The sequence below is a fragment of the Cucurbita moschata genome, unplaced genomic scaffold (assembly GCF_002738365.1).
Source record: "Cucurbita moschata cultivar Rifu unplaced genomic scaffold, Cmos_1.0 Cmo_Scf00052, whole genome shotgun sequence".
Classification (NCBI taxonomy): domain Eukaryota; kingdom Viridiplantae; phylum Streptophyta; class Magnoliopsida; order Cucurbitales; family Cucurbitaceae; genus Cucurbita; species Cucurbita moschata.
Genome location: NW_019268568.1, coordinates 933,430 through 957,081, shown reverse-complemented (window position 1 = coordinate 957,081; position 23,652 = coordinate 933,430). Strand labels below are relative to the sequence as shown.

Below are 23,652 nucleotides of genomic sequence, written 5' to 3'. Positions count from 1 at the left end.
ACATCAAGAAAAAAAAAAAAAAAAAAAAAAAAAAAAAAATTCCAAACATCCTAATACTTTGAACCATATCTCAATTATTTTGAATCATATTTCAACATTCACGACCAATGATTCAACATTTACAACCAAGACCTCTACCTTGAAAATTTTAAGAGTAGAGTACTTTTCACCTTTGATTGATGCTTTGGTTTGAAGTGCTTGATCGAGTGTTTCCTTCTTCTTCCTCCTCCTTCTTACGTTGTTCGTGTGCCTCGAGAGAACCGACTTGACATAGTTCGTTGAGTTGACATGATATAGTCGGAATAGTAAATTAGGAATTTAGGCCCATTCTCCTTGATCATATGGGATGAGTCCAAAGTCGAAAGGTGAGTTGACTCGATATTGTTCGTTGAGTTGACATGATATAGTCCGTTGAGTTGACTCGATATAACTCGATATAGTCCAAATAGTAATTTAGGCCCATTGTGAAACTTTGGATTGAAGTCAACTTTCATTTTTTTTAGAGTTGGACAATGAAGAGCTGTTTGTAAATTTTAGTATACATTTTATTAAATATAAAATTAAAATTTATATATAATTGATTAATTATGTTCTAAAAATTTTGAATTTATTAGAAGGAAAAGAAAGAAAAAGAAACTATTGTAGCCATGCGAATCTTCCCTGGCAAGTCACGCAAATGATTCATGAACCGTCTGACTTCCCACCTCCGAGCGACTAATTCCAACTCCCAACACTGGGAAGAATCTCAAACCGCGAAGACGAACAACTTCTCTGCCCATGACGGAACTGATCAAGTTCAGCGTGCTTTCAAGTCTGTTTGATTGGATTCAGCGAAGCAAGTCTTCCGCCAAGAAGCGTTCCAAGTTTCGTAAGTTTATCGACACCTTCTGCAGTCCTGCTGACTATTTTTCTGCCATCCGCTTGATTCTGCCCAGCCTTGATCGAGAGCGCGGCACCTATGGCCTCAAGGAGTCTGTACTCGCCACTTGCCTTATTGACGCTCTTGGCATGTCTAGAGAGTCTGAGGACGCTCTTCGTCTTATCAACTGGCGCAAAGGTGGTGCTAAGACTGGTGCTAATGTCGGTAATTTCGCTCTTGTTGCGGCTGAGGTGAGTCTTCCTTGTTCTTTCTTTTCGTTCTTAGAAGTCAAATTATTGGCCGATTTCTGTGCTTTATGTGACTACGTTCCAGTTAATGTCTTGAATTTTGTTTCAAAATGTCAATAACTTTAGACAATTCTTAACTTCTGAATTGGAAATGGAGGAAATGCAGCACAATGTTTTTGAAAAACAGTCATTTACGTATAAGATTTTGGTTTTTGGGTTTGTTTCAACAAATTTCCAAAATATTACCAAGAATGCTTCTTCAATGCTGCTGCTTTCCAGACAGCTTTGAAACCTCACATATGATTCTAGATATTTCCACAAGATTCGGATGCTCCAGACATTTTTTCTATTTTAACTTGTTGACTGTCGGAATACTTCGTAATTTTACAAATACCTTTTTAATGTCTTTTTATAAATTATAATTGTCAATAGTTAGTGTCAAAGTTTATTAATTGCTAGATAGGAAGTTAGTTGTCAGGAACGATTTAGCATATCTGTCTATTTACTCTTGTAATCTTTGATTCCTAAACTTCAGATGGATGATTACATTAGTTTAACTTTTTTAGTCTTTCTTTTCTGTCTTTAACTTGATGTAATATCAGTTGTATGTGTCGAAGAAATTTCAGAATTATTTAAAAATAGTCGACTGTTGAATCATAATGAGCATATATGCTTAAAAATGGCTGATTGTTGAGTCATAATGAGCATACATTTGTATCTTGAAATTTGGTGAACTAGAGGTCTTAAATGAATGATATGGCCTAAATTTTTGTGATTTACTTGTGAATCGATTTATTATCTTCTTTTTCTTGCTGCTATAGGTTTTGCAGCGCAGGCAAGGAATGACCCCTGGTGGTCTATTAATTAAAGAGTTGAATGATTTACTGGACCGTTTGGCTTTAAGTGAAAACAGGTTAAACCTAATACTTGATCTTACATATATGTCAATGCTAATCTTAGACAAAGGAAGAGAAAATGGCTTCTATAAGTGGCCACACTTGTATGAAATGACTTCAAACATGAACAATTAAAAATTACTGAAGGAACAAGAATATACAACATAACAGAAGTAACGAGGAAAGGGAAGAACACAGGGAGAAGACAATAGGAATCAAGAGAGATAGGTGAGTTGGAAAAATAAATTGGAGATGGGAGAAAATAAAACGAAAGTGAAGGGCGCTGAGAGTTGGTGGATTGCACTCAATAGCTCAAGCTGGATTATACATATCGATTAAGCACACCTTAGTTTTTAGTACTTTAAATCATGTGCTTTGTAGAGCTTTTGTAAATATAACTGCAGTTGGGCGAGAGCATTGTTTCTTTGATGAACTGTTGATATATGAAATGTCTATGAATCTCACATCCTTTTTATAGTTAGTATTCCTTGGTTGGGATCTCTTGTATTATATTTACCCATTATTGAGTCATTTCTGGAACAAGAAAAATATTTTCCCCAAAAATAAGATAATCTATTATAAATTGTATGTTAAATAATAATTTATACAAAATTTGTAGTGTAAAACATGTTCATAAGTTAGTTAATAATAATTTATTTTCAACCTAATATTTAATTTGTAACTACAACTAGTTTTATGGTTTATAAATATACTATCAAACACATTTTGAATGATTGTTCAAATTGAGATCCCGCAAGTCACTAATCAAACACATTAATTTTTCGTTGTTGTTTACAACGGGAGATTACATTAATAATCGTTGATAGATCGGCCCATTAAGTTCAAGTAGACTGGTAACTTTTTATAAGTTTCCCAAGGACTAGAAGCAAATTGTAACATACTGAAATTAGTTTGGTTAATGTGTTTGTGTCCAACACTTGGGTGAACACGCAGACACTTGTTAGTGCAATAGATGTGCTAGACACTAGTTGTACAAAGTCAAAGTAGATCCAACATTTATTATACATTCATTAAACACTTGTTTAAGATACTAAATAGTCATATATATGACAAAAATAATAAACTTTAAGAGCGAAATATATTAAACTAATTTTTAAGCATATAAATGCATGAATCAATTGACTTTGATTTTCCTTTTTGTATAAAAATAAAAATGATATATAGTTTAAAAATATATATTAATAAACGTGTCCTTTTTGTGTTCGTGTCCTAGATTTAAAAAAGATGACATGTTGTCCTGTCCATGTCGTGTCATATCAATGTCTTGTATCTGTATCCATGCTTCTTAGGATTGAAGTGTTAGTTTGACATTTTATTTTTCATATTTTTCTGCAACAATATGAAGCTCATGTAATTTGTCTTGTTTTTAGATTTTCTCATGGCTGAAGAAAATGTATTGTGCTATCTGAGTGTCGAGTTTTGGCATAATCTCATTACACCGTGTCTCCATCTAAATATGTTTTTACTTTGCATTTCTCTGTTGTATGTGATGGTTTTAAAAACAGAGCAGAGAAAACCGCAGTTCTGTCTACTCTTATACAGAAGACAAATGCACAGGAAATGAAATGGATTGTCATGATAATCCTCAAAGGTTCTAAATGTATTTATTTTTTCTACAAATATGAAATTTTCATCCAAGCTATATATTATTTTAAATTTTGTATATCTTGTAGATCTGAAACTGGGAGTCAGTGAAAAAAGCATTTTTCATGAGTTTCATCCAGATGCAGAAGACTTATTCAATGTCACTTGTGACTTAAAATTGGTTTGTGAAAAACTAAGGGATCGTAGACAAAGGCATAAGCGTCAGGTCTGTTCAAGATGCGGAGCTAAATCTTTGTCTTACTTTAACATAGGTTTCCCTTGGTTATTTCTATCTTTGATTTTTGTCAATTGAGCTGTGTTTTTATTGATCTTTTTGGCTTTCTGATTGGAGTTTCTCTTATGCTCTAAACTTGACAGGTTTTACCTTTCATTTAACTTGTTTCTTACCAGGCGAAAGAAAAGAAAAAATAACTTTTCTAGATTTTCTCTGTAGCATTTAACTGACTGGAGTTTCTAGATTTTCCCTGTTTAAAAAGTTTTAACTTTTCATTTAACTGATTGGAGTTTCTTACGCGTCCACAAGTATTTGGTATGCATCTAGCATTCGCCTATTCAGTATGTATCCACGGATAAGCATTTATCCAGTGTAATAAATGTCTTTGTGTGAACATGTTCAAACTAAAGCGTCCTTACACATAGTTCATTGTTTTTTATTTAATGGAACTTCAAAAGATTTATTCTCAATGCAGTAAAAACAAATAGGAAGGTTGATGAAAATTATCAATCATGCTAACAATGTGACATGGCAGATGACTTCCTTAATGTGTGAATGAGAGAAGCATGAAATGATGAGAAAAGAAGGAAGTGATTAATGAACAATAAGAGAGTCGTGAGGATGAATTGAAAGTGGGAGAGAGATTGATATCTTTTTTGTCAATTGGTGAAGAAATTGAAAAGACCTCTGACTTCTTTTACTGTGATTTTGAAGGACATTGAAGTTGGTAAAGCTGTACGACCTCAGTTGGCTTCAAGAGTGTCCAATGCAAATGCTGCATGGAAAAAGGTTTTGTGTAACTGAAACTATTGCTATATTATTTGTCTTCTGAGTTTGTTCGTAGCTTAAGCTGTTACTTAAAATCTTCAAATTGTCGAGAGTTATTGATGATTTTCTTTTTCTATATCATGCACATATCAAGTTTACTTAGAAATTTTATGTTGTATGCTCACCTTATATACCTTTCGCTCTGGCTCTTCAGCTTCATGGGAAGGAAGTTGTAGTCGAATGCAAGTTTGATGGTGACCGTATTCAAATTCATAAGAATGGAACTGAAATACACTACTTTTCAAGGTGAATGCGTATAGTTCATTTATGAGAAACCATTCATGAATCTCATACAAATTATGCTTCCATTTCAACTAGCTGTGCAAGGAAATTAAAAAATAAAAAACGGCATTATTGGTTGGTCTACATGATTACATCTATGGTCCTTTAGTATGACTAATGTGGAACAATTGCTACTTTATTTGCATTGTTCTTGTTTTAATTATTTATGATTTCTTTCTTTATTGCTCATCTTCAGGAACTTTCTCGATCACTCAGAATATGGACATGGAATGTCTGATGTTATTGTTCAAAATGTTCTTGCCACTAGGTATATTCTAGTACTTGGGAGTTGTTTGTTTTCCTACATTCTTGAAGTAGCGTGAGTTGTTTGTGAGACCTCATATTCACAATGATGAAAAGACAGAAAAAAAAAAAAATAGTAATAATAAAATAAAATAAAAAAAGAAGAAAAGAAAAGGGGAAAAAAAAAAAAGGAAGGAAAAAAAGAAAGAACTAGAGGCTATGGTAGAGGAAACTACCATCAGTTATTAAATGAGGGTTTCCAATCTGAGATTAATTAAACAAAACAGTATGGGTACTAAAAAGTTCTTTTGAAAAGCACTTGTGGACAAGGCCTCTTTAAGTTATCTATATATTTCTCTTTATTGTGAAAAATTCTCTACTTTCTTTCCATCCAAATGAGTGGGACACAAAAAGGCTCTGACATTTTTATTAACATGACATCTAACTTCTTGTATAAGTTTTTTATTTTAAAAAAATGATGCATGTGTAATCATGTGTTTGCACTCCTAATGCTGATCTTCTAGCGGACTACTTACTTTCTTTAAATTGGAAAGACGAAAGAGGTTACTGTATTTTATGCTGCATATATGCATATATTTTTTTTCTCGTAAGAGTATTTTATGCTGCATTTTAAAGTTCATTATGAATTTGTAGAATAGTAACTTTTCCCTTGGAATATTTGTAGGTGTATACTTGATGGTGAAATGTTGGTGTGGGATAAATCTTTAAACCGTTTTGCAGAGTTTGGCTCAAACCAGGAAATAGGTAGTCTAGCTTAGATTTTTTAGCTTCTATTTTGTGACAAGTTGACAATCACACAATCTAAATTTAAATTAAGGATTGAAATCTGCATAAATAAAACTGGAAATCGACCATATATATTTTTGCTTATATATGCACACTCCTTTCACCTCAATTGCAGCAAGGGCAGCAAAGGATGGATTTGACAGCAATCGTCAGGTTTTCCTAGTTCCTTTACGATATTATACGCTTTCTTGTGAACTATTCCTGCTAGATAGTATTTTGACTTGTGGTATTTGTTGTCTTTCCCCTCCCATTGTGCAGTTATGCTGTATCCTTTTATTTCCTTTCGGACTGTACCAAATTTTAAGGTTCAGTTCAATGGTCGACAAAATATGTTTATGAATTTATATCACAATAATTGAAGTTATGATTCTTATATCTTAACAAGAATGAACAGATGTCGCGTTTGATGTTCTTTATGTTGGAGATACTAGTGTTATTCACAGGAGTTTGAAAGAAAGGCACGAGCTTCTCAGAGATGTTGTCAAGCCTGTGAAGGGTCAATTGGAAATCTTAGTACCTAATGGTGGTCTTAATAGTGACTGTGCTGGTAAAAGACTCATCAATTTGATGCCCTTATTTTTGTTCTGTCTAATATGTTGAAAGAAATCTATGTCTGGTAAATAATTAAATTGGTTTCATGGGGCTTGTTTTTTATTATCTTATTATTCTATTTTCTTTATTTTATTCATCTTACAACATACACTGTTGGACTTGACCGGCGGTGTTTGTATCTCATCTTATATGTTCAATTCAATTCATGTGTATTCGGTAATTAATCTTGTCTACTTAGGGTTTCATTCTTTTATTTTTTATCTCTTTGGCCATAGCATTCATCACACAACATGACTCTGTTCGCAAGATTTTATCATAGGCAAGTTTACGTTAAATATATATTACACGTTATATGACTATTCTGAGTCTCTGAAAGATGGTCAAGTTTCATTCATGTGGCAGTGAGATTTTGTATAAATAAATGGCAATACTTCTTATGATTTTCTTTCTTAACCATCTCCTCCAATGATCTAAGTAGGCGAAGATAGGTGAAAATATGCTGACCGCTGACTTACAATGCTTACACTAAATCAGTAATGTATAGGCATGTAATGGTTAGAATATTCAACTTTCCAATACATCTTTCTTTACCTCTCAGGTTTTCTAAACAATTCACCAGTTACTAATTAAGTGGTAGCACTGTGTCGACTAGCCTCCAATTTTCTTGTCTTAGATATTGGTTAAACACAAAATTCCTCCGTGACAAACTTTTTACCAAGTATTTAACATTCCCAAGTGATGAAGATGATCAAATACTTGATATAGCGTCCTTAGTAATAGTTATATTATATCATGATTATCAATGTATATCACTAGTAGACTAATACCACCCCAAGGCTTTCGGTTGAAAATGGAGTGATTCTACTTACTCTTCTTCATTTCATAGTACTTAGCCAAATTTTCCAAACAACGCTCATGAATTTCGTTTAATCAATTAGGTTTGCATTGACAAGAAAACTTTCCCATTCTCCCCTTAAGCAACTAACTCCATAAAAATTAATCTTGAAGCTCACATTCTTAAGATTGAGCTGATGCAAAAGCCAAAGCTGGGCAGCAATCAAGGAAAAAAACAACCTGATGGAAGGAAATTTAGCAACAAGAGAAAAGCTATCGGCAGAATGGATTCCATATGCCTGAGGAAGGCCGTTAGCAACAATTCTGCTATCAATTGAGCAACTGATTCATGAGGGTGGACCTTGATTGCAAAACACCCATCTACATTGAATAGTCATCTTTCATTTTGGAAAAGATACAAAATCCGAGCATAATCATTATCTGAGACATTCACCTTACCATTGCATCATACCAATTAGAATGAGGCAAGGCTTCATTAATACTCTTAGGAATAGAGATAGAATCAAGAGATACACCAACAGAGCATGTAGAAAATTAGTAATGGTTATAGAACACAAAAGAGGAAATAACGGAAAAGGATAGGTGTACCTGTTTACCTTTGTGAAGAGCAATAGGAAACTCTTTACTTTGTTTGAGATTCGGTGTTGTAGAATCTTTTGGTATTGGACATGCTGGGGGTTGTTGCTGGATAAAGTAGGTCAAGTAATAGGGGGTGAATAGGAGCAAATAAGGAAAATGATGACTGGATGGGTTAACAGAGGGCCTAGGAGAAACACTGGTATAGATAAAGAAGTTACATCTCCCCTTGACTTGTGAGGATAGTTATACACATAATCTGGATGTAATTGATTATGAACTATTTTTTTCATGTGGGTTCCTAATTCTTTCATATAAATGTTTAAGAACTCTACTTTTAGACATATTATAAGGCCTGTGCGATAATTTAAAGGGAGTAGGTCTGTGTAGATGATGCATCATACCTGGGCTGTCATGCAGGGGATCCTTCTTGGTCAATCAGAGCTTATAATGTTGATGACGTGGAAAGGTTCTTTAAGAGTACCATTGAAAATAGGTATCTTTTTTGCAGCCGCTACAAATAATTTACTACATAATGGTTGAATATTATTAAGTCTACTGTCTTCCAAGTTCTTTTATATTTGTTAATTTTCTGAGAACAAAAGATTATTATTGGACATTCTTCCTCAGAGATGAAGGTATTGTTATTAAGGACCTGAGTTCTAAATGGGAACCTGGTGATCGGAGTGGGAAGTGGTTAAAATTAAAGCCTGACTACATTCATGCAGGATCTGACTTGGATGCCCTCATCATAGGTCTGAAGTTTTTTGCTTTTCAGTCTGTTTGGATATAATTCATCTTTATCTTAATATTTGTTAATCGATAATAGGAGGTTACTACGGCTCTGGACGGCGGGGTGGGGAGGTTAGCTTTTCTAGATAATAAGTGCGATGCATTTTCTTGGAAGATCAAGTCTAACATATAATTCATGAAGGTCGCTCAATTTTTAATGGGTCTTGCTGAGCGTCCACCCTCAAATGCATATCCCAGACGGTAAGATTCTCATGTCAATAGCTTGTAGCTACAAAAGTGTTGTGTTATTATTCTTTTGAAATCTAGAAACAACGACCGAGGAGTAATTGCATTAATATCTCTATCTGACATTTAAAACTTTATTATTCGTTTGTTGCATAGGAATGAACAAACTTCTGTAGTATGATATATTGTACTCTCTTGGTTCTCATAAAATAAAAAATAAAAAATAAGAAGATATATGTATATAATCTGAGGAGCAATGTACAAGATCAGGTCAACTTTACCTCTTGACAGACTAATATAAGGCAACTATAACTCAGGATATGGAAAGATAGTTGCAAAAGTTAGACTAATGATAGACTCATAGAGGAATTTTCAGGAGATAGGCCATTGAAGCATATACCGGTACTTAGAGGAATTGAACCAAGGAAGAGCTCAGATCAGCCTTCTTGGAGGTGGAGTGTTTTCCACCAGATCAGCCTTTTTGAAGCTATTGGATTCGACCTCATCTTTTCAATCTCCCCTTATTTCCACTATTTGGAATTTCAGAAAACCAAAGAAAGTCAAGGTCTTCTTGTGGTCTGTGGCTCACAGAATTTTAAATACCCAGGATGCTCCAAATTGGGCTCTCTCCCCCTCTGTTTGCAATCTTTGTTTAGAGAGCAATGAGTCCATTCATCACACATTTATCCACTCTGCTTGAAGTTGGTCTTTCCTGATGAATATTCTTTATTTCTGTTGTTGCTTGCCCAAGAAAACTGATAGTCGGTTACGGGCTGGAATTTACCCAAGAGAGCTAAATTTCTGTGTAATTTTGCTGCTAGAGCTCTCGTTTGCAATATTTGGTTGGTATGGAATCTTCTCCCCTTCAAAGATAAGTCCTCTACTTTTGATTTTTTTCCGTTGGAATGTACAGCGCACCTCTTCTTGGTGGCATCTTAATCATAGGAAGTTCTGTTGTGACTACAATCTTTCCATGGTTATAAGCAATTGGAAGACTCTTCATTAGTATTTATTTTGTTTAGGTGGGGGTTCCCTCCTTCCCCCAGTTCTTGGACTGCAACTGTTTCTCTCGTTAATATAATACAGGTTTTCATCAAATGGAAAGAAAAAAAGGCTTTTGGATTCCAAAATTAAAGCAAATGGATTCTTTGAAGTGCCATCAAAATGAATTAAATATCTAGATATAAGTAACAGCTAGACAAAAATTATTGATGTGTCTTTTAAGTAGAACTTCCAGACACTACAATTATTTTAATATGAAATTATTTGTAATATAATTTGTTGTTTACTTAAGATAATGCCAAAGGATGGAAAAGGCAATGATCATTACTCAGTTCGAGTTAACCATTCTACTACATGTTTCAAAATATCTTTATGTTTAAAATAAGTACATTAGAACGTGGTGCTGAATAATGGGTTCTTTAAATTGCAGGTTTATTTCCTTCTGCAGAGTAGGAACTGGACTTACTGATGAGGAGTTAGATTCTGTTGTAAATAAACTGAAGCCTTATTTTCGGTATGAATTAGGAACTGTTCTGATAACCAAAGTATGCTGCCTGAGTTAATAGGTCCTAATCACCCTAAGTTTGTAGGGTTCCCATGTGATCTTTCATTTTAACCTCTTCTATGTGTTTCACATTAAATTGATATTTCATAATAGTTCTTATGGATATGATTGGGAAGAAATTGATATTTTAATTCAAGTAGTATTACTGTAGAAAAATATTGTGCATCCAAAAATAAATTGGGTGGTGCTTTCGTAGTTCTGACGTCACTTTTTCTTTTTCTTTCTTTTTAATAATTGGAGCACATGCCTAAACAATCCTAGCTAATGAAATGAAGAGATGGGAATGGGCTGAGGGATTGTGCCTACAAGCCTGCAAATATTTATGATGTGTATGGGAAATTGGTGAGAAGAAAGATCTGGTGAACAATGGGGACTTAGTAAAGTTTCTGAATAGAATCCGAAGATTCTGAACTAAATATGAATGCTCAATATTCAGTCGAACAAGGATTATCTGCAAAATGTTAATTGAAAATAATGCTATCGAATCAGTTTAGATAAGACCAAAATATCTGAATATAAGAACATCCTGAAGTTAGAAAAACCCTGATTTATATTTCTTATGAAATTCAGATCACGGCTTGTAATTGGTTAAAATGGTTTCATCTTCGTTTTGGAGTTCAGCCTCAAAACCAGATTAAGCTTTGCAATCATAGATTGAGCTTCGGTTCTTGCTTGTTGCTGGACACAATTTGTTAGACGTTGTCAATCTATTATTTTTAAGCTACAATATTTTGATATATCTTTTGAAGTACTTGCTGTCTCTTGTTAGGAAAAGTGAATATCCAAGGAAGACTGCACCCAGCTTTTACCAAGTTACAAATAATTCAAAAGAACGACCAGATGTTTGGATTGAAAGCCCTGAGAAGTTAACATTCTTAATAATTTTTCTGACATACTCAAAAAGCTTTTGATGGTAGACAGAATGTAATCTTTTATGCCTCAATTTTCATTGATTTTACAGGTCAATTATACTTTCCATTACCAGTGATATACGAACAATAAAATCTGAGGTGTGTTTTTCGACTACAATTGCTAATTCTTCTGCTTATTTAGCTGCTGTTATTCTGCAGGAATCACTGAGATGTTTAATATCATATAGAATTGTTGCCTTAAATATCTACTTAATGACCTGGTTTTATTGATTATGTTGTTCTAGGTCTTTGCAGCACCATATAGCCTAAGATTTCCACGCATACACCGTGTTCGATATGACAAACCTTGGCATGAATGTCTTGATGTTCAATGTAAGAGATACTATTTTTGAACGCTCTCTCTAACAAATTTACTTCAATCTTGATAGATAACAAACCCACGGTTAAAGTTGTAGTACCATCACAGTTGTCTCCCTTTATCCATTTCATCAATAGATTACCAAGGTATCACTATCTTTTGTAGGGAAATTACATTTATAGCTGTAGTCTTTTTAGAAAACAACAATGTGACGGTATAAGAGAAATAGATGGCTACAAGAGAAGAGGACAATTGATCCGCGCTCTGAAATGAGAAATAAAATACTTATATAAGAAAGATCCATTTAGCAGTGAAAAGTCAACCCAGAAAGGATAAGAAAGAGAAAATGAAGAAAGAGTGTGGAGTTGAGAAATGTTGAGAGCAAGAGAAATATAATTGCAAAACCATGAAGCTTTCCTCTTGCCTCCCTTAAATGGCTAATTGAACTAAACTCTAAAATAACACACTTGTATTCTGTACTCAAGCTTCTCTTGCAAATATTATATGATTAAGGTCTGGTGATTACACCTGAAAATGTTCTGTAACTTGCAATTTTTTAAGTAAACAGATATTTTGCATGATGAAAAAAAATGGTCGTACATCTTTCTGTATGTGTACAGGACTTTTTCCTGACATAACATGTAAACACAGAATTGCCTGGTTACCACGGCCGGAAATTGTTGTCTTTGTAATTTTTTTTTCTTGTTAGTTGCGCTTTCTTTTCTCTTAGTAAGGAAACAGAGATTTTACTTGATGAAGAAATGGTGATGCACCTTTCAGTGCATGGACAAAAATATGTCCTTACCTGACTTTGAATTGTACTTAGCATTTTAGATGAAGTCTTCCATGCAAATTGCCCAATCTCTAGTAAACTTAGCAATCATGTTCCTGCTGGCTAAACGTAATGTTAGTTTTAATCTTTCACGAACAGTTCTTGTCAGTTTTTTTTAACTACTTTTCAATTTATGTTCCTTACTGCAGCTTTTGTAGAGCTTGTTCATTCAAGTAATGGTACCACACAAAGGGGCACAAATAATAGTGGCTGGCAAGATAGTAAACGAAAGTACATTAATTCCACTGGAAAGGGAAGGAAAAAGAGTGTTTCTGTTGTTCCTTCTCATTTACTTCAGACTGATATTTCAGGCATTAAAGGGGACTCCTTGATTTTCTCGAATATGTTATTTTGTATCCTAAAATTTAAATGAGTTTTGAATTCATCTCGCTTTGTTAAATTGTGGCAGTAATCATTAGCCTTTTAAATAGGTATTAAAGCCCGTACGTTCAGCTATAGAGCTGCATGATGGGAATGTTGACAATTTTTATTTTGGCAACGTTCAAAAAGAAATAATCTAACTACTTGAGACCATAGTGATTTTTTAGACAATATTTAAGGGCATACATGTGAGAAGTAAAATATGGCAACGAGCTTTTATGATGTTAAAGATGCTCGGAGACTTGCTTTCTTTTGTCGCATTTGAAGATATGTTGATTTTGAACCTTGACATATGCAGACATTGTTAATGTGCCTCCAACCCATTCTCTCGATTCCTTGCACAAATTGATAGTGGAGAATGGGGGCACATTCTCTATGAATTTGAATAATTCTGTTACACACTCTGTTGCAGCTGATAGCAAAGGTCTCTGTCTCTCTCTGATTTCAAACGCTTATCACATATCCAGCTCTACATAATTGTCACTCTCATTTTTTGCACATGCACGTGCTTTTGCAACTTAATTAGTGGAGAAATTTAACAGGCATCAAATATGAGGCTGCCAAACGTCATGGAGATGTTATACATTATTCTTGGGTGTTGGAATGTTGTTCCCAGAAGAAACTACTACCTCTAATGCCCAAGTAATGCCACATTATTCATCAGTTGTTTTGGAAAATCCTCCGCTTGTTAATTGTATATTACAATGTTCAAAGTTCATGCTTTTCTAGGCATTTTCTCTTTCTCTCTGGTCACTCAAAGAAAAAATTGGAGGAGGAAATTGATGAATTTTCTGACTCGTACTTCTGGGATCTTGAACTTGCAGACCTGAAACAGGTACACCTACCAAAGTTCTTATCTAGTCTTTTTTTCCTACTCTCTCTCTCTCTTTCTCTCAATGGACATCTAACTTCATTTTGTGTCAGCTATTAAGCAACGTTAGTAGATCAGAAGATGTGAAAGCTATTGACTACTACAGGGAAAAATATTGTCCAAAACATGAATGGTGTATTTTTTCTGGGTGCCAAATTTACTTTCATCCTTTAAAACCATCTTTGTAAGTTCTCTATATCCAATCTGCCAAATTTAACTGATTTAGTTATGAGTTTTGACATTATATTGATAACAGTGTTGGATTTCCATGATAACGTTCTCTTGTAGGAAATCTGATTGGGATGCCCTGTTGGAGCTTTCAGTAAGGAGGTTGAAGGTTGAAGTTTCCTTCAGAGGTGGGAAAGTCAGTGATGATCGTGTTTCTGCTACCCACATTGTAGTCTTCTGTATACCTGGACCGCCTGTAAAATATGAAGCAGTGTTGAAAAGGTAACAACTGTCATTAATGTTCTTTTGTGTGTTGCTTGAGGATGCTGTTAGATGCTGTCATGTGATGCACCAGTGGGCCATTATTCGATGTTATACCCTTTACTCCTGATGTTAGATATGACTGATGGTGTGTTATAATGAAAAATACTTTGGTTAATCATGGAATTCTGTGCAATATAATCGTATTCGTTCAATGTATGAAAGTTTCTAGTGACGTAAACTTGGTTGAGACTCTAGGCATAACAGGCGCCCCTTTGTTCACCAACAATTGTAGCATTTTGACATCATCGGTTGTAGTGTAACTGTACTAAGCAAGAACTAGGTCTCATAAAAAATACATTTTCGTAGTGTTTTCTTAATTAAAGTGTGGTTTCGTTTGAGAGAGGGATTGAGGGCGGGAATAAAAAAAGAACCTTTATAGTTGTTTTCTGGTATGTGAAGTCAATATGATGATCTTTACATTACTTACTGAAATAATCCATATTTTGGATCTACGACTTCATATATGATACAATGCTTTTCTCCCTTGATCTTATGACTATCTTAACTTGTTTCTGAGCCTAGTTCACAGATTTCAATTTTAAAACTGGATTATGTTTAAAAGATGACGGCTTTATTTCTTGCTTGAATCCACGACTAGATCTTTCCGTATAATTTTGCAGTTGCAATGAAGCAGATAAACATGTCATGTTGAAGGACAAGACTCATATTATTGGACATCAGTGGTTGGAAGACTGTTTGGAGAGGGCCCAAAGGTTGCAAGAAGATGCATATAGCTTGAATCCCAATACGAAAAAGTCGATCGAAAAGTTGTAAGTTTGAACACAAGAACTTGATATAACTTTTCGAGCATTTCAAGTGATGAAATCGGAAAAAGTTTATACACAATCATACATTTAGTTTTGAAATTTACTCGAAATCTGAATCTAAATCTAATTCTATTGACATTAGTATCTTCAGATTTTTTTTTTTCTTTAATAGATATACATGCGTCATTTCGTTTTGAAATGCCATCTTTACTATTACATTGTTGCCTTTTCTTCTCTCTGCTTCCGCAGAAATTCTGGAATAGGCTCTGAAACACCATCGGCCTCAGAAAATATAGACAATCAGCAAATTCCTTCTCCTTCCAAGGAGTATAAAGATCTGGGAGGAAATGAATCGGCTTCAGGACAACACATGCTCTCACATTCAACTAAGGGATCTGGTGGAAAGAAAAGAGGAAGGCCTGCTGCAAGTAGCATGCAAAAAGGGAAATCGAGTATCGAACAAGTTCGAAGAGTTTTGCCCCGAAGAACCAAGGGGCCTGCAAAAATAAATGAAGTTGAATCAGACAGCAGTGACCATACTAACGAAAAGACAAATGCAGAAACTGGAAATATTGGAACACTCTGCAGTGAAAGCTTAGGAAAGAACGAGTTTCGAATGCTGGAAAACGAGAGACCTGTCAAGAAGAAAAGAGGAAGTCCTGCAAAGAACACACAAAAAGGGAAAGCAAGGGTGGAGCAAGTTCGAAGAACTCGGGCACGTATAGCCAAGGGGGACGGCAGTGACTATACTGATGTGAAAACGAATGCAGAAGAAGCTGAAATGGAGAGAGGAAATGTTGGAACAGTATGCAAGGATAACTCAAAAACAGAGGAGCTTAAAATGCTAGAAGACTGTGATTGGAAACAAAAGGGGAAGGCCATTGAACAAATTGATGTTGCTGACACCAAATCCAAGAATTCTGAAAATTCCGAAAAGCTTGAAGTCATGACTGATCCTCTTCAGGCCATGTTATTAGATATGGTTCCAAGTCTAGGAATGAGTGAAACTAAAAGTAGCAGCAGCAGCAGTTCTGTTCTTGAGGAGAAGCAACCAGCTAAGAAGAAAGTGAGCTACAAGGACGTTGCCAGTGAACTGCTTAAGGATTGGTAAAACGTGTGTTGGGTTTTACTTAATTTGTTTATATGTTTCTTATGTGATGGTATGAGAAAAATTCATAAGGTGTCATGTTTTGTAATTTAATCGCTGCTGGTCACCATTTCAACACGATAATTTATGGTGAGTTTAGGGTGACACTTAAAATGGTGTTTATAGAATGGTCGTTCAATTATGGAATTTGTGTTTTGTGTTTATTTGTTCTCTGACCGTTTAATAACTGTGTCAATTGGTCCATAAACTTCTAGTTTTGTGTCGAATAGAACTCAATTGTATCTATTAGCAGAGATGTCTATGAGACTGAGAGAGATTTTTCCATTCTCATCCTGACCACCTATTTCATTTTCGATCTCTGCAAAATTTTTCTATTTATTTTTAAGATAATCTAATTTTTCATGGGTAATTTTAAAAGTATATTTATATTAAGTGAGGCAAGGCGGAAGAATGCTTCTTGTTTGGTGTGGATTTCCGTGGATAAAATAAAATTTATTACTTATAAATTTGAATGTTTTTTTTTTCTCTTTAAAGTAAGAAAACTACTTTCTCTATTTTAGAAACAAAGAGATTAGAAACAAAGAGATGGTTTTCTTTTCACGAAGTAAACAAATAAATCTTATTTCTATTTTCTGGTAGGAAAATCGAACAAAATATATCACAAATATTTTAATTTGATATCAGTAGTGTGAACTTAATTATTATTAATAAGAAATTTAATTTATGTCGTTTTGATATTTCTTAATTAGTTTTGTCTTTATTTTTTTTAAAAAATATCTATGGACCATAACATTTTATCCATATTTTTTTATAAAATTGAGTCATCTAGGTTCCATTCCTTATCCACTTTGTTTTATCATTTCAAGACAAGTGGTACAGTTTATAAACCTATATTTAAATAGGTGGTGTAATTAATACCTTTCATCAATAATCCAATTTTAAAACATGAATTGTTAAATTTTATTAAAAAAAAAAAGAAAAAGAAATTAATACTATATTTGAGTGTCTTCTAGCTTGATGAGATTATTTTTGCATGTATTAGTTCTTCTTATTGCATTATATGTTTTTTTTTTATTAATTTAATTTAATCATTTTATTATTAAGTTTGAGTATTTTTTATATAAAATTCACGACTGGACTTCGACCCTTCGAATGTTTTATTAATTGACTTTTGAGTGGTTTGTTAATTAAATTTTATAACTGATAGAATAATTGATATGATATATGAGTGATAGAACCAGTAACAACACCAAATAATATGATATATCAATGATAAATCTATTAATACAAACGAATATACCCAAATAATGACCGATAAAGTATGGAAGTTAATACCATACATTAATACATGCATGATTATGAAAGTTTTTTCAAACAAATTCAAGCATAAACAACAAAAAGGAACCGTTCAAACATATAATTTGAATAACGAGACAGAGAGAGAAATACTCTCTTATGGCCTCTATTAGAAGTTATCACTCATCTGACTAGAGATGTGAGATCCCATATCAGTTGGGGAGGAGAACAAAATATAGAAATCTCTTCATGGTAGACACGTTTTAAAAACATTGAGGAGAAGCTCAAAAGGAAAAGCCTAAAGAGGAATATCTACTAGCGATGAGTTTGGACTCTTAGAAAAAATGCTAAGAAAAAGAACGAGTGTTTAAAAATACTCAGTAAGTAACTTCATTATAGGAATTGAAAAATGTAAACGCATGTAACATTCAACATGATTGTAGAAACCTAAATTCATGGCTATCATGGGCTTTACTCTCATTCCGGTGTATAATTAAGATGCATAGTATTTCTCTCCATATGTCAACACATATGTATATGAACCTACTAAGACGAGTCCATTATCGTATTCTCTAGGCATGATTATCAGCCTAGGCATGCACATGTGTAGTCGAAGCTGGAGGAAAGAAAAATGTACGTGTCCATATAATACATGCTTGAAGAAGTAATTCATGACCACACGTGTAACAACCGAACCCGGTTTTTGTAACTCAGATTCACATCAATTTCTCTGAGCCAGTGTCCTCCAGTTTGGCATCTTTCCATTGATGGGCCAAATCGGCTGACCAGTGCCTTTTGTTTTATTTTAATGCCTTCCCCCAATTGGTGTTGTGCTGAGTGCAGGCATTGGATCGGTCTTTGGGTGATGTGATCTCGAAGGTCGTACTTAGCCCATCCATAAAAATAATACTACGATGAGCTAAATCGATTGAAGGATGGGTAACTTCTCCTATCGGTTGCATGTGATGTGTTGGAGAGCGTGGCGTCTCGATGAGCCAGGCTAGCAGGGTGTTATGAACGTGCCCTATAACCCTTGCACGTGTCATGTCTTATGATTGCTAGTTTGCTTATTATGTTATGATGAGATATGTCATGTTGACACATTATGTCATTGATGAATGCAATGACATGGAATGAACGAAGATATGTATTGTATCACAGATACATGTCATGATTTTAAGTTATGGGGATCTCATGCATATTGTATATTTATGTGCATCGGGATACTTCTATATTATGATTAGTACAAACACGTATCTTACAACATTTATGTTTGTCATGACGTTATGATGCGATATTGTATACACCACAATACTATATGCCCACTCCCTTCTCTCCATAGTATAACCACCACATGAGTGTGCGCTAGTAGAAGGCTAGAGCCAGGTCCAGGGATACGTATATGAGCTTGCCTAAAAGTCCACATGCACGTGCGTGGGTCGTGTGTAGAGAAGTATTACACGTTTAATTCTGCCCAAACTAAAAGTTGAGATCAAGGTCATGAAAAGATGATTTATGAAATGATAGGTCCAAAACATGATTGCATGTCATATGTCCTAATCCCAATAGTGGGATCACTTATTGAGTATTTCATAAAATACTCATGTCACGTGCTACGCTTAATCTTCAGGTAAAAGCAAGACACATTTGCATGAATAATGACATCATGGTGATGATCAAGACTAAAGTTAGGATAGATACATTTCATGGTGTCTGTATTCCTTATAGGTTAGATCGATGCATTGTTTTACTCTCTTCTTTGACTTATTTAAATTTGCATGTTATTTGTTTTTTGCCATAATTCTTTAAAAAATTTATTATGAATATATAAGACCATGACTTCGTGCACGAGAATTGATCTTAAAACTGTAAACAGTTAGAAAACTCTTAAACCGCTAAAACATACGAGAAACTAACCTAAAATACCCAAAATTGACCCAAGAAAGCCTAAACCAAACCGGTCTTAAACCACCCTGAATCGAAGGTGAGTAAGCTGAACTAGAGCTAAACCGGTAGCTTAGGTGTGAACCAACGGTTGAGGGAAGAACTGCGTGCGAACTGCCTGTCTGGACCACGTGCATGGGCATTGAGTTGGGCTTCGCGTTTGGACTGCCCACATGCCTGAGCCTAGTCTTTGGGCCTAGGCCCAATGAATTGAGTTGGGTTGCATGTCTGGGCCTGGACCACGTGCTTGACCCATGCGGTTAAATTAAATTATATTAAATTATGTTCAAGTTGAGCGAAGAATTTATGTTCAATATCCGGCGTGACACCGGTATCATGTCAAGAATCATATTGTCTACTTTAAACATAAGCTCCCATAGTTTTGCTTTTGGTTTTTTCAAAAACACTCGTCGCAACAGAAATGTATTCTTAATGGACACATGATCGTACCCTTAATTAGTTAACGTAGGACTCTCTCCCAACAATAATTTTTTCTTCTAATTTGTTCGAGATTTTAGTCCGGTTTAATCTATTTTGACCAATTTGACCTCTTTTTAACCTTTTCAAACGGAGTTCAATGGTGTTAATATTTAATATAATTTTAGTGTATAATAGAGATTTTGAAAATTATTTATCTAAAATCGAGCTCGAAATTAGGTAAATTTAATTATAAAATAATTTGGGATGCTTATAAAATAAATTTAATAATAATTTATTATTGGATTGATGATAGGAATATGATTAAAGTATATCATTAATTACACTGACTTGAGATTTATTTGTTTAATTTTATTTAACTTATCTTCAATTTTTAATAATTTTTAATATATAATTTTCATCAATAATTTTATAGGTATACCTATAGTTCAACATCAATAAAAATAAATAAATCAATCAATCAATTTGAATTTATTTATTTAATTTTTTTTAAAAAAAAATCATTTGTCTTTAAATAAAAATATTCATGGAGTTTCACAATTATAATAATCTTTGGATCTATCAATATTTATTAAATTGATATTCCAACATTATTTATACATTGCTTAAAATAGTAAAATAATAAAATTAAAATATCCTGATTTTGTCTAATTTAAAATCTTCCCTTTCCAGGATTTTTGTCGGGTAGTGCCGAGTTGACTCGCCCCATCCCCCCGTGTGACTCGTTCCAACTCCACTTGGGCCCAAATATTATATATTTTTTTACTTTTCGAATATTTATTTTAATCCTTTTACTTTTTTAAAGTAATAACTTTTTTTTAAGTTGGGTTATTGCAAATATAGTCATTTAATCATCAAAACTACACTAATTAAGCCCAAAAATAGTTGCTCGTATCGGTTACTTACACACTATGGTTCAAGTACGACCACTGTCTCTTTGCTTTCACGTGAGACAACTTTATTAAGATACACGTGTTAAAGTATGACTTCAACGTGCGAAGGTGAATAGTGGGTAATGTCAAGGTCACTTCTGGCTTGACCCAAAACCTTTAACGAGCTAATCCATCCACACTTCAAAGACATAATCGACACAAAATCTACAATTTCTCACAAAATATGCTTTACCCACCTACATAGCTTGATGCCATTTCGTACTCAACACTAACTTAATCATCAAAGACGATGAAACGTCATATTCGTATAAGATTTTGTGACAAATCAAATCAAGTCAGAACAGTCTAAATAAAATAAAACATACGAAATTAAATTATTTAAAGCAAATGCTAATATTATATTAACAACTTGGAGGGGGCGAAATGTTCCATCCCAATGATTATTCAACTTTTTTAAGGATAAAGTATTTTTTGTCTTTTGGGTGAAAAATCATTGTACATTTTGGACTCCTCTATTTTTTGGGTCCACTCGTCCAAAGTTGCAAATCTAGCTTAAATAAATAAAATATATTTTTGTAATTTTTTTTTTTCACGTTTGTATTAAATATTTTAAAAATCATAAATTTAGTCAAGTTTATTTTTTTAATATTATAAACTCTTTTTAATTTTAATAAATATATAAATTAATAATAGCCGAGATTATACCTACTCGTATCTACTACTCTTTTGAACATATATCAACTTCGTTGTGACTACACTTAGTTTAGGAGTGTTGTTGGTTGAGTTGCAAAAAAAACAAAACTTAGATCAACTATTTTGAGATTGGTCGAGTTGACTTGACAAAAATAAAAGTTAACACGCAAATGGAATTGTATTTTTTATTTTTTAAAATTTTAACTCAGTTCAAACGGGGAAAAATATATAATTTAAAAAAAAAAAGAAAAAAAAAAGGGAAAAAAAACTCATTCTTACCTGTTTTGTCCAAATAAACGGATGCATGGTACTTAAAAAAATAATTAAATAAAAAAAATTGATAATCCCAATTATTGTAGACCGTCCATTTTTCTTTTCTTGTGAAAAAAATAATTAATAAAAAGAATAATATATTTTTAAAAAGAAAACTCATAAAGAAATTAACCACTAGCAATCGAGAACGTTTATCTCGTGTCGTGGCACAGCCAACCAACCACAAACGAGAAGAAGACAAGGCAAGGGCACGAAAAGACGTAAATACCCTTCACTGAATTCCTAGTGGATATATAATTTTGAAGTTTTTAAAAAGTTAGAAATTAATGATTTGAATTATTAAAATATCTAATATATATATTACTGAAATAGGTTAAATAAAATAAAATAAAATAAAATAATTCATATTATTTAAAATTATGACCGAGTTAGTTTTTTAATTATTATTATATATTCTGTCACATGAATTAAAAAGAAAATTACCCAAAAAGGAAATGCGAGAGAATGAGACAAGAGAAAAAAATATAATAATTTAAAGAATGATTTTAAATTTATTGCATTTATGGAAGAGAGAGGCATGACGGTCTGGCAATTGCTCGTTGACCCAGAGTAGATCCGGTTCACACGGTCCGAACACTAAAAAAACCGTCTTGAACTTTTAGACGGTTCGGTCTTTCCGGGAAGCATCTAGCTGCCACAATCCACGTGGGTTAATAAAAAAAAATAAAAAAAAACAATATATTTAATTTTCTTCCCTATAAAACCCTCCCAAATTCTCCCACTTCTCCCACCCAACTCAATTCCTCTCCAATCAGAATCTCCATCGCCGCCGTCTTCTCCGGCCATCCGCCAAATTCGCCGCCGATGGAGAACATTCTCGACGAGTATCAGTACTACTGGGAAACGAACATGTTTCTGCAGACGGAAGAGTTCGACAGGTTTTGATATTCTCTGTTTTTTTTTTGTTTTTTAAATCTGTGCGAATTATGTTCGTAACGAAATGGAAATTTCAGTTGGGGAGTGGACGAAGCGTTTTACGGTTCTTACGATTCAAGCTCGCCGGACGGAACGCCGTCGTCGTTAGAGGCGTCGAAGAACATCATGTCGGAGAGGAATCGGAGGAAGAAGCTGAACGACAGGCTTCTGGCTCTCAGAGCTGTGGTCCCTAATATCACCAAAGTAAGTCAAATTATTATTTATTATTATTATTATTATTATTTACTGAAGAAAGTAATTTAAATTGTATAAATTATAAAAATAATATATCTATTGGGATCTGCGTATACTGAAATAATTTCCCTGAGGATTTTAATAAAATAAAATAATGCTTTCTATATATATTTAACTTATTAAAATCAACACGAGATTTTAAATCTAATATTATATTATATTATATTATATTGGAAAGATTGTGTGAGTTGTTGAAAGAGCACATAATCATTAAGATCGTATAATAATAATAATAATAACATGAAAATTTGAATAGGTAGAATTAATTCGTAATAAAAATCTAATAATTTTCACACTGCTTAAAATAATGATAATATAACAAATAACAAATTAATGTATTTAAATTCAAATTTTATTATGACATATATATATATATATATTGAAATTTTGTCTCAAAATTAGTTGTTTTTTTTAATCAAATTTAAGTAACAATCGCATCTCATCAAAAGAAAAAATGATTTAAATCATTGTTATAAAAAGGTTTTAATTATTATTTGTTTGTCCAAATAATTAAAGAAAAAAATATTAAAATATTATAAATTATAGACTCCACGACAAAGTTATTCAAACAATCATTCAGCCAAGGTAAGTTCAAACCTACACGCATGTGTTTTTTTTTTTTTTTTTTTTTTTTTTTTTTTTTTTTTTTTTTTTTTTTTTTTTTTTTTTTTTT

At 33.3% G+C, this 23,652-nt stretch overlaps 2 protein-coding genes across 3 annotated transcripts in view; both read left to right on the top strand.

The window, feature by feature from the left end:
• Nucleotides 1-639: 639 nt before the first annotated feature.
• On the top strand, nt 640-16,415 carry LOC111436208 (DNA ligase 4). Of its 2 annotated transcripts, XM_023073940.1 has the most exons (28): nt 640-1,110; nt 1,929-2,020; nt 3,530-3,615; nt 3,698-3,834; nt 4,558-4,632; nt 4,826-4,917; nt 5,150-5,221; nt 5,882-5,961; nt 6,119-6,156; nt 6,262-6,268; nt 6,398-6,550; nt 8,407-8,482; nt 8,617-8,741; nt 8,816-8,850; nt 8,921-8,979; nt 10,397-10,480; nt 11,301-11,396; nt 11,493-11,541; nt 11,688-11,775; nt 12,743-12,946; nt 13,273-13,398; nt 13,517-13,616; nt 13,704-13,809; nt 13,899-14,029; nt 14,134-14,295; nt 14,958-15,107; nt 15,354-16,235; nt 16,281-16,415. In XM_023073940.1, the coding sequence occupies exons 1-27, from the start codon at nt 778-780 to the stop codon at nt 16,213-16,215; spliced, it is 3,618 nt and encodes a 1,205-aa protein (XP_022929708.1). In that variant the 5' UTR covers nt 640-777; the 3' UTR covers nt 16,216-16,235; nt 16,281-16,415. The 2 variants fall into 2 exon arrangements, with proteins under 2 accessions (XP_022929708.1, XP_022929706.1); XM_023073938.1 differs by having other exon boundaries at nt 15,354-16,415.
• Nucleotides 16,416-22,520: 6,105 nt separating this feature from the next.
• The window catches only part of LOC111436215 (transcription factor bHLH35-like), a 2,933-nt gene continuing 1,801 nt past the window's right edge, over nt 22,521-23,652 (top strand). The window contains exons 1-2 of the mRNA XM_023073951.1: nt 22,521-22,687; nt 22,763-22,928. Coding sequence (XP_022929719.1) covers nt 22,614-22,687; nt 22,763-22,928 — 240 coding nt within the window. The 5' untranslated portion in view covers nt 22,521-22,613. The remainder of the gene's footprint in view (nt 22,688-22,762; nt 22,929-23,652) is intronic.

Excerpts from the sequence above, each read along its gene's own strand:
- LOC111436208 (XM_023073940.1), top strand. The coding sequence starts at position 778 with ATGACGGAACTGATCAAGTTCAGCGTGCTTTCAAGTCTGTTTGATTGG. Across the intron at positions 6,551-8,406 it reads TCTTAATAGTGACTGTGCTG|GGGATCCTTCTTGGTCAATC; the intron begins GTAAAAGACTCA and ends GCTGTCATGCAG. Across the intron at positions 8,851-8,920 it reads CTGGACGGCGGGGTGGGGAG|GTCGCTCAATTTTTAATGGG; the intron begins GTTAGCTTTTCT and ends TAATTCATGAAG.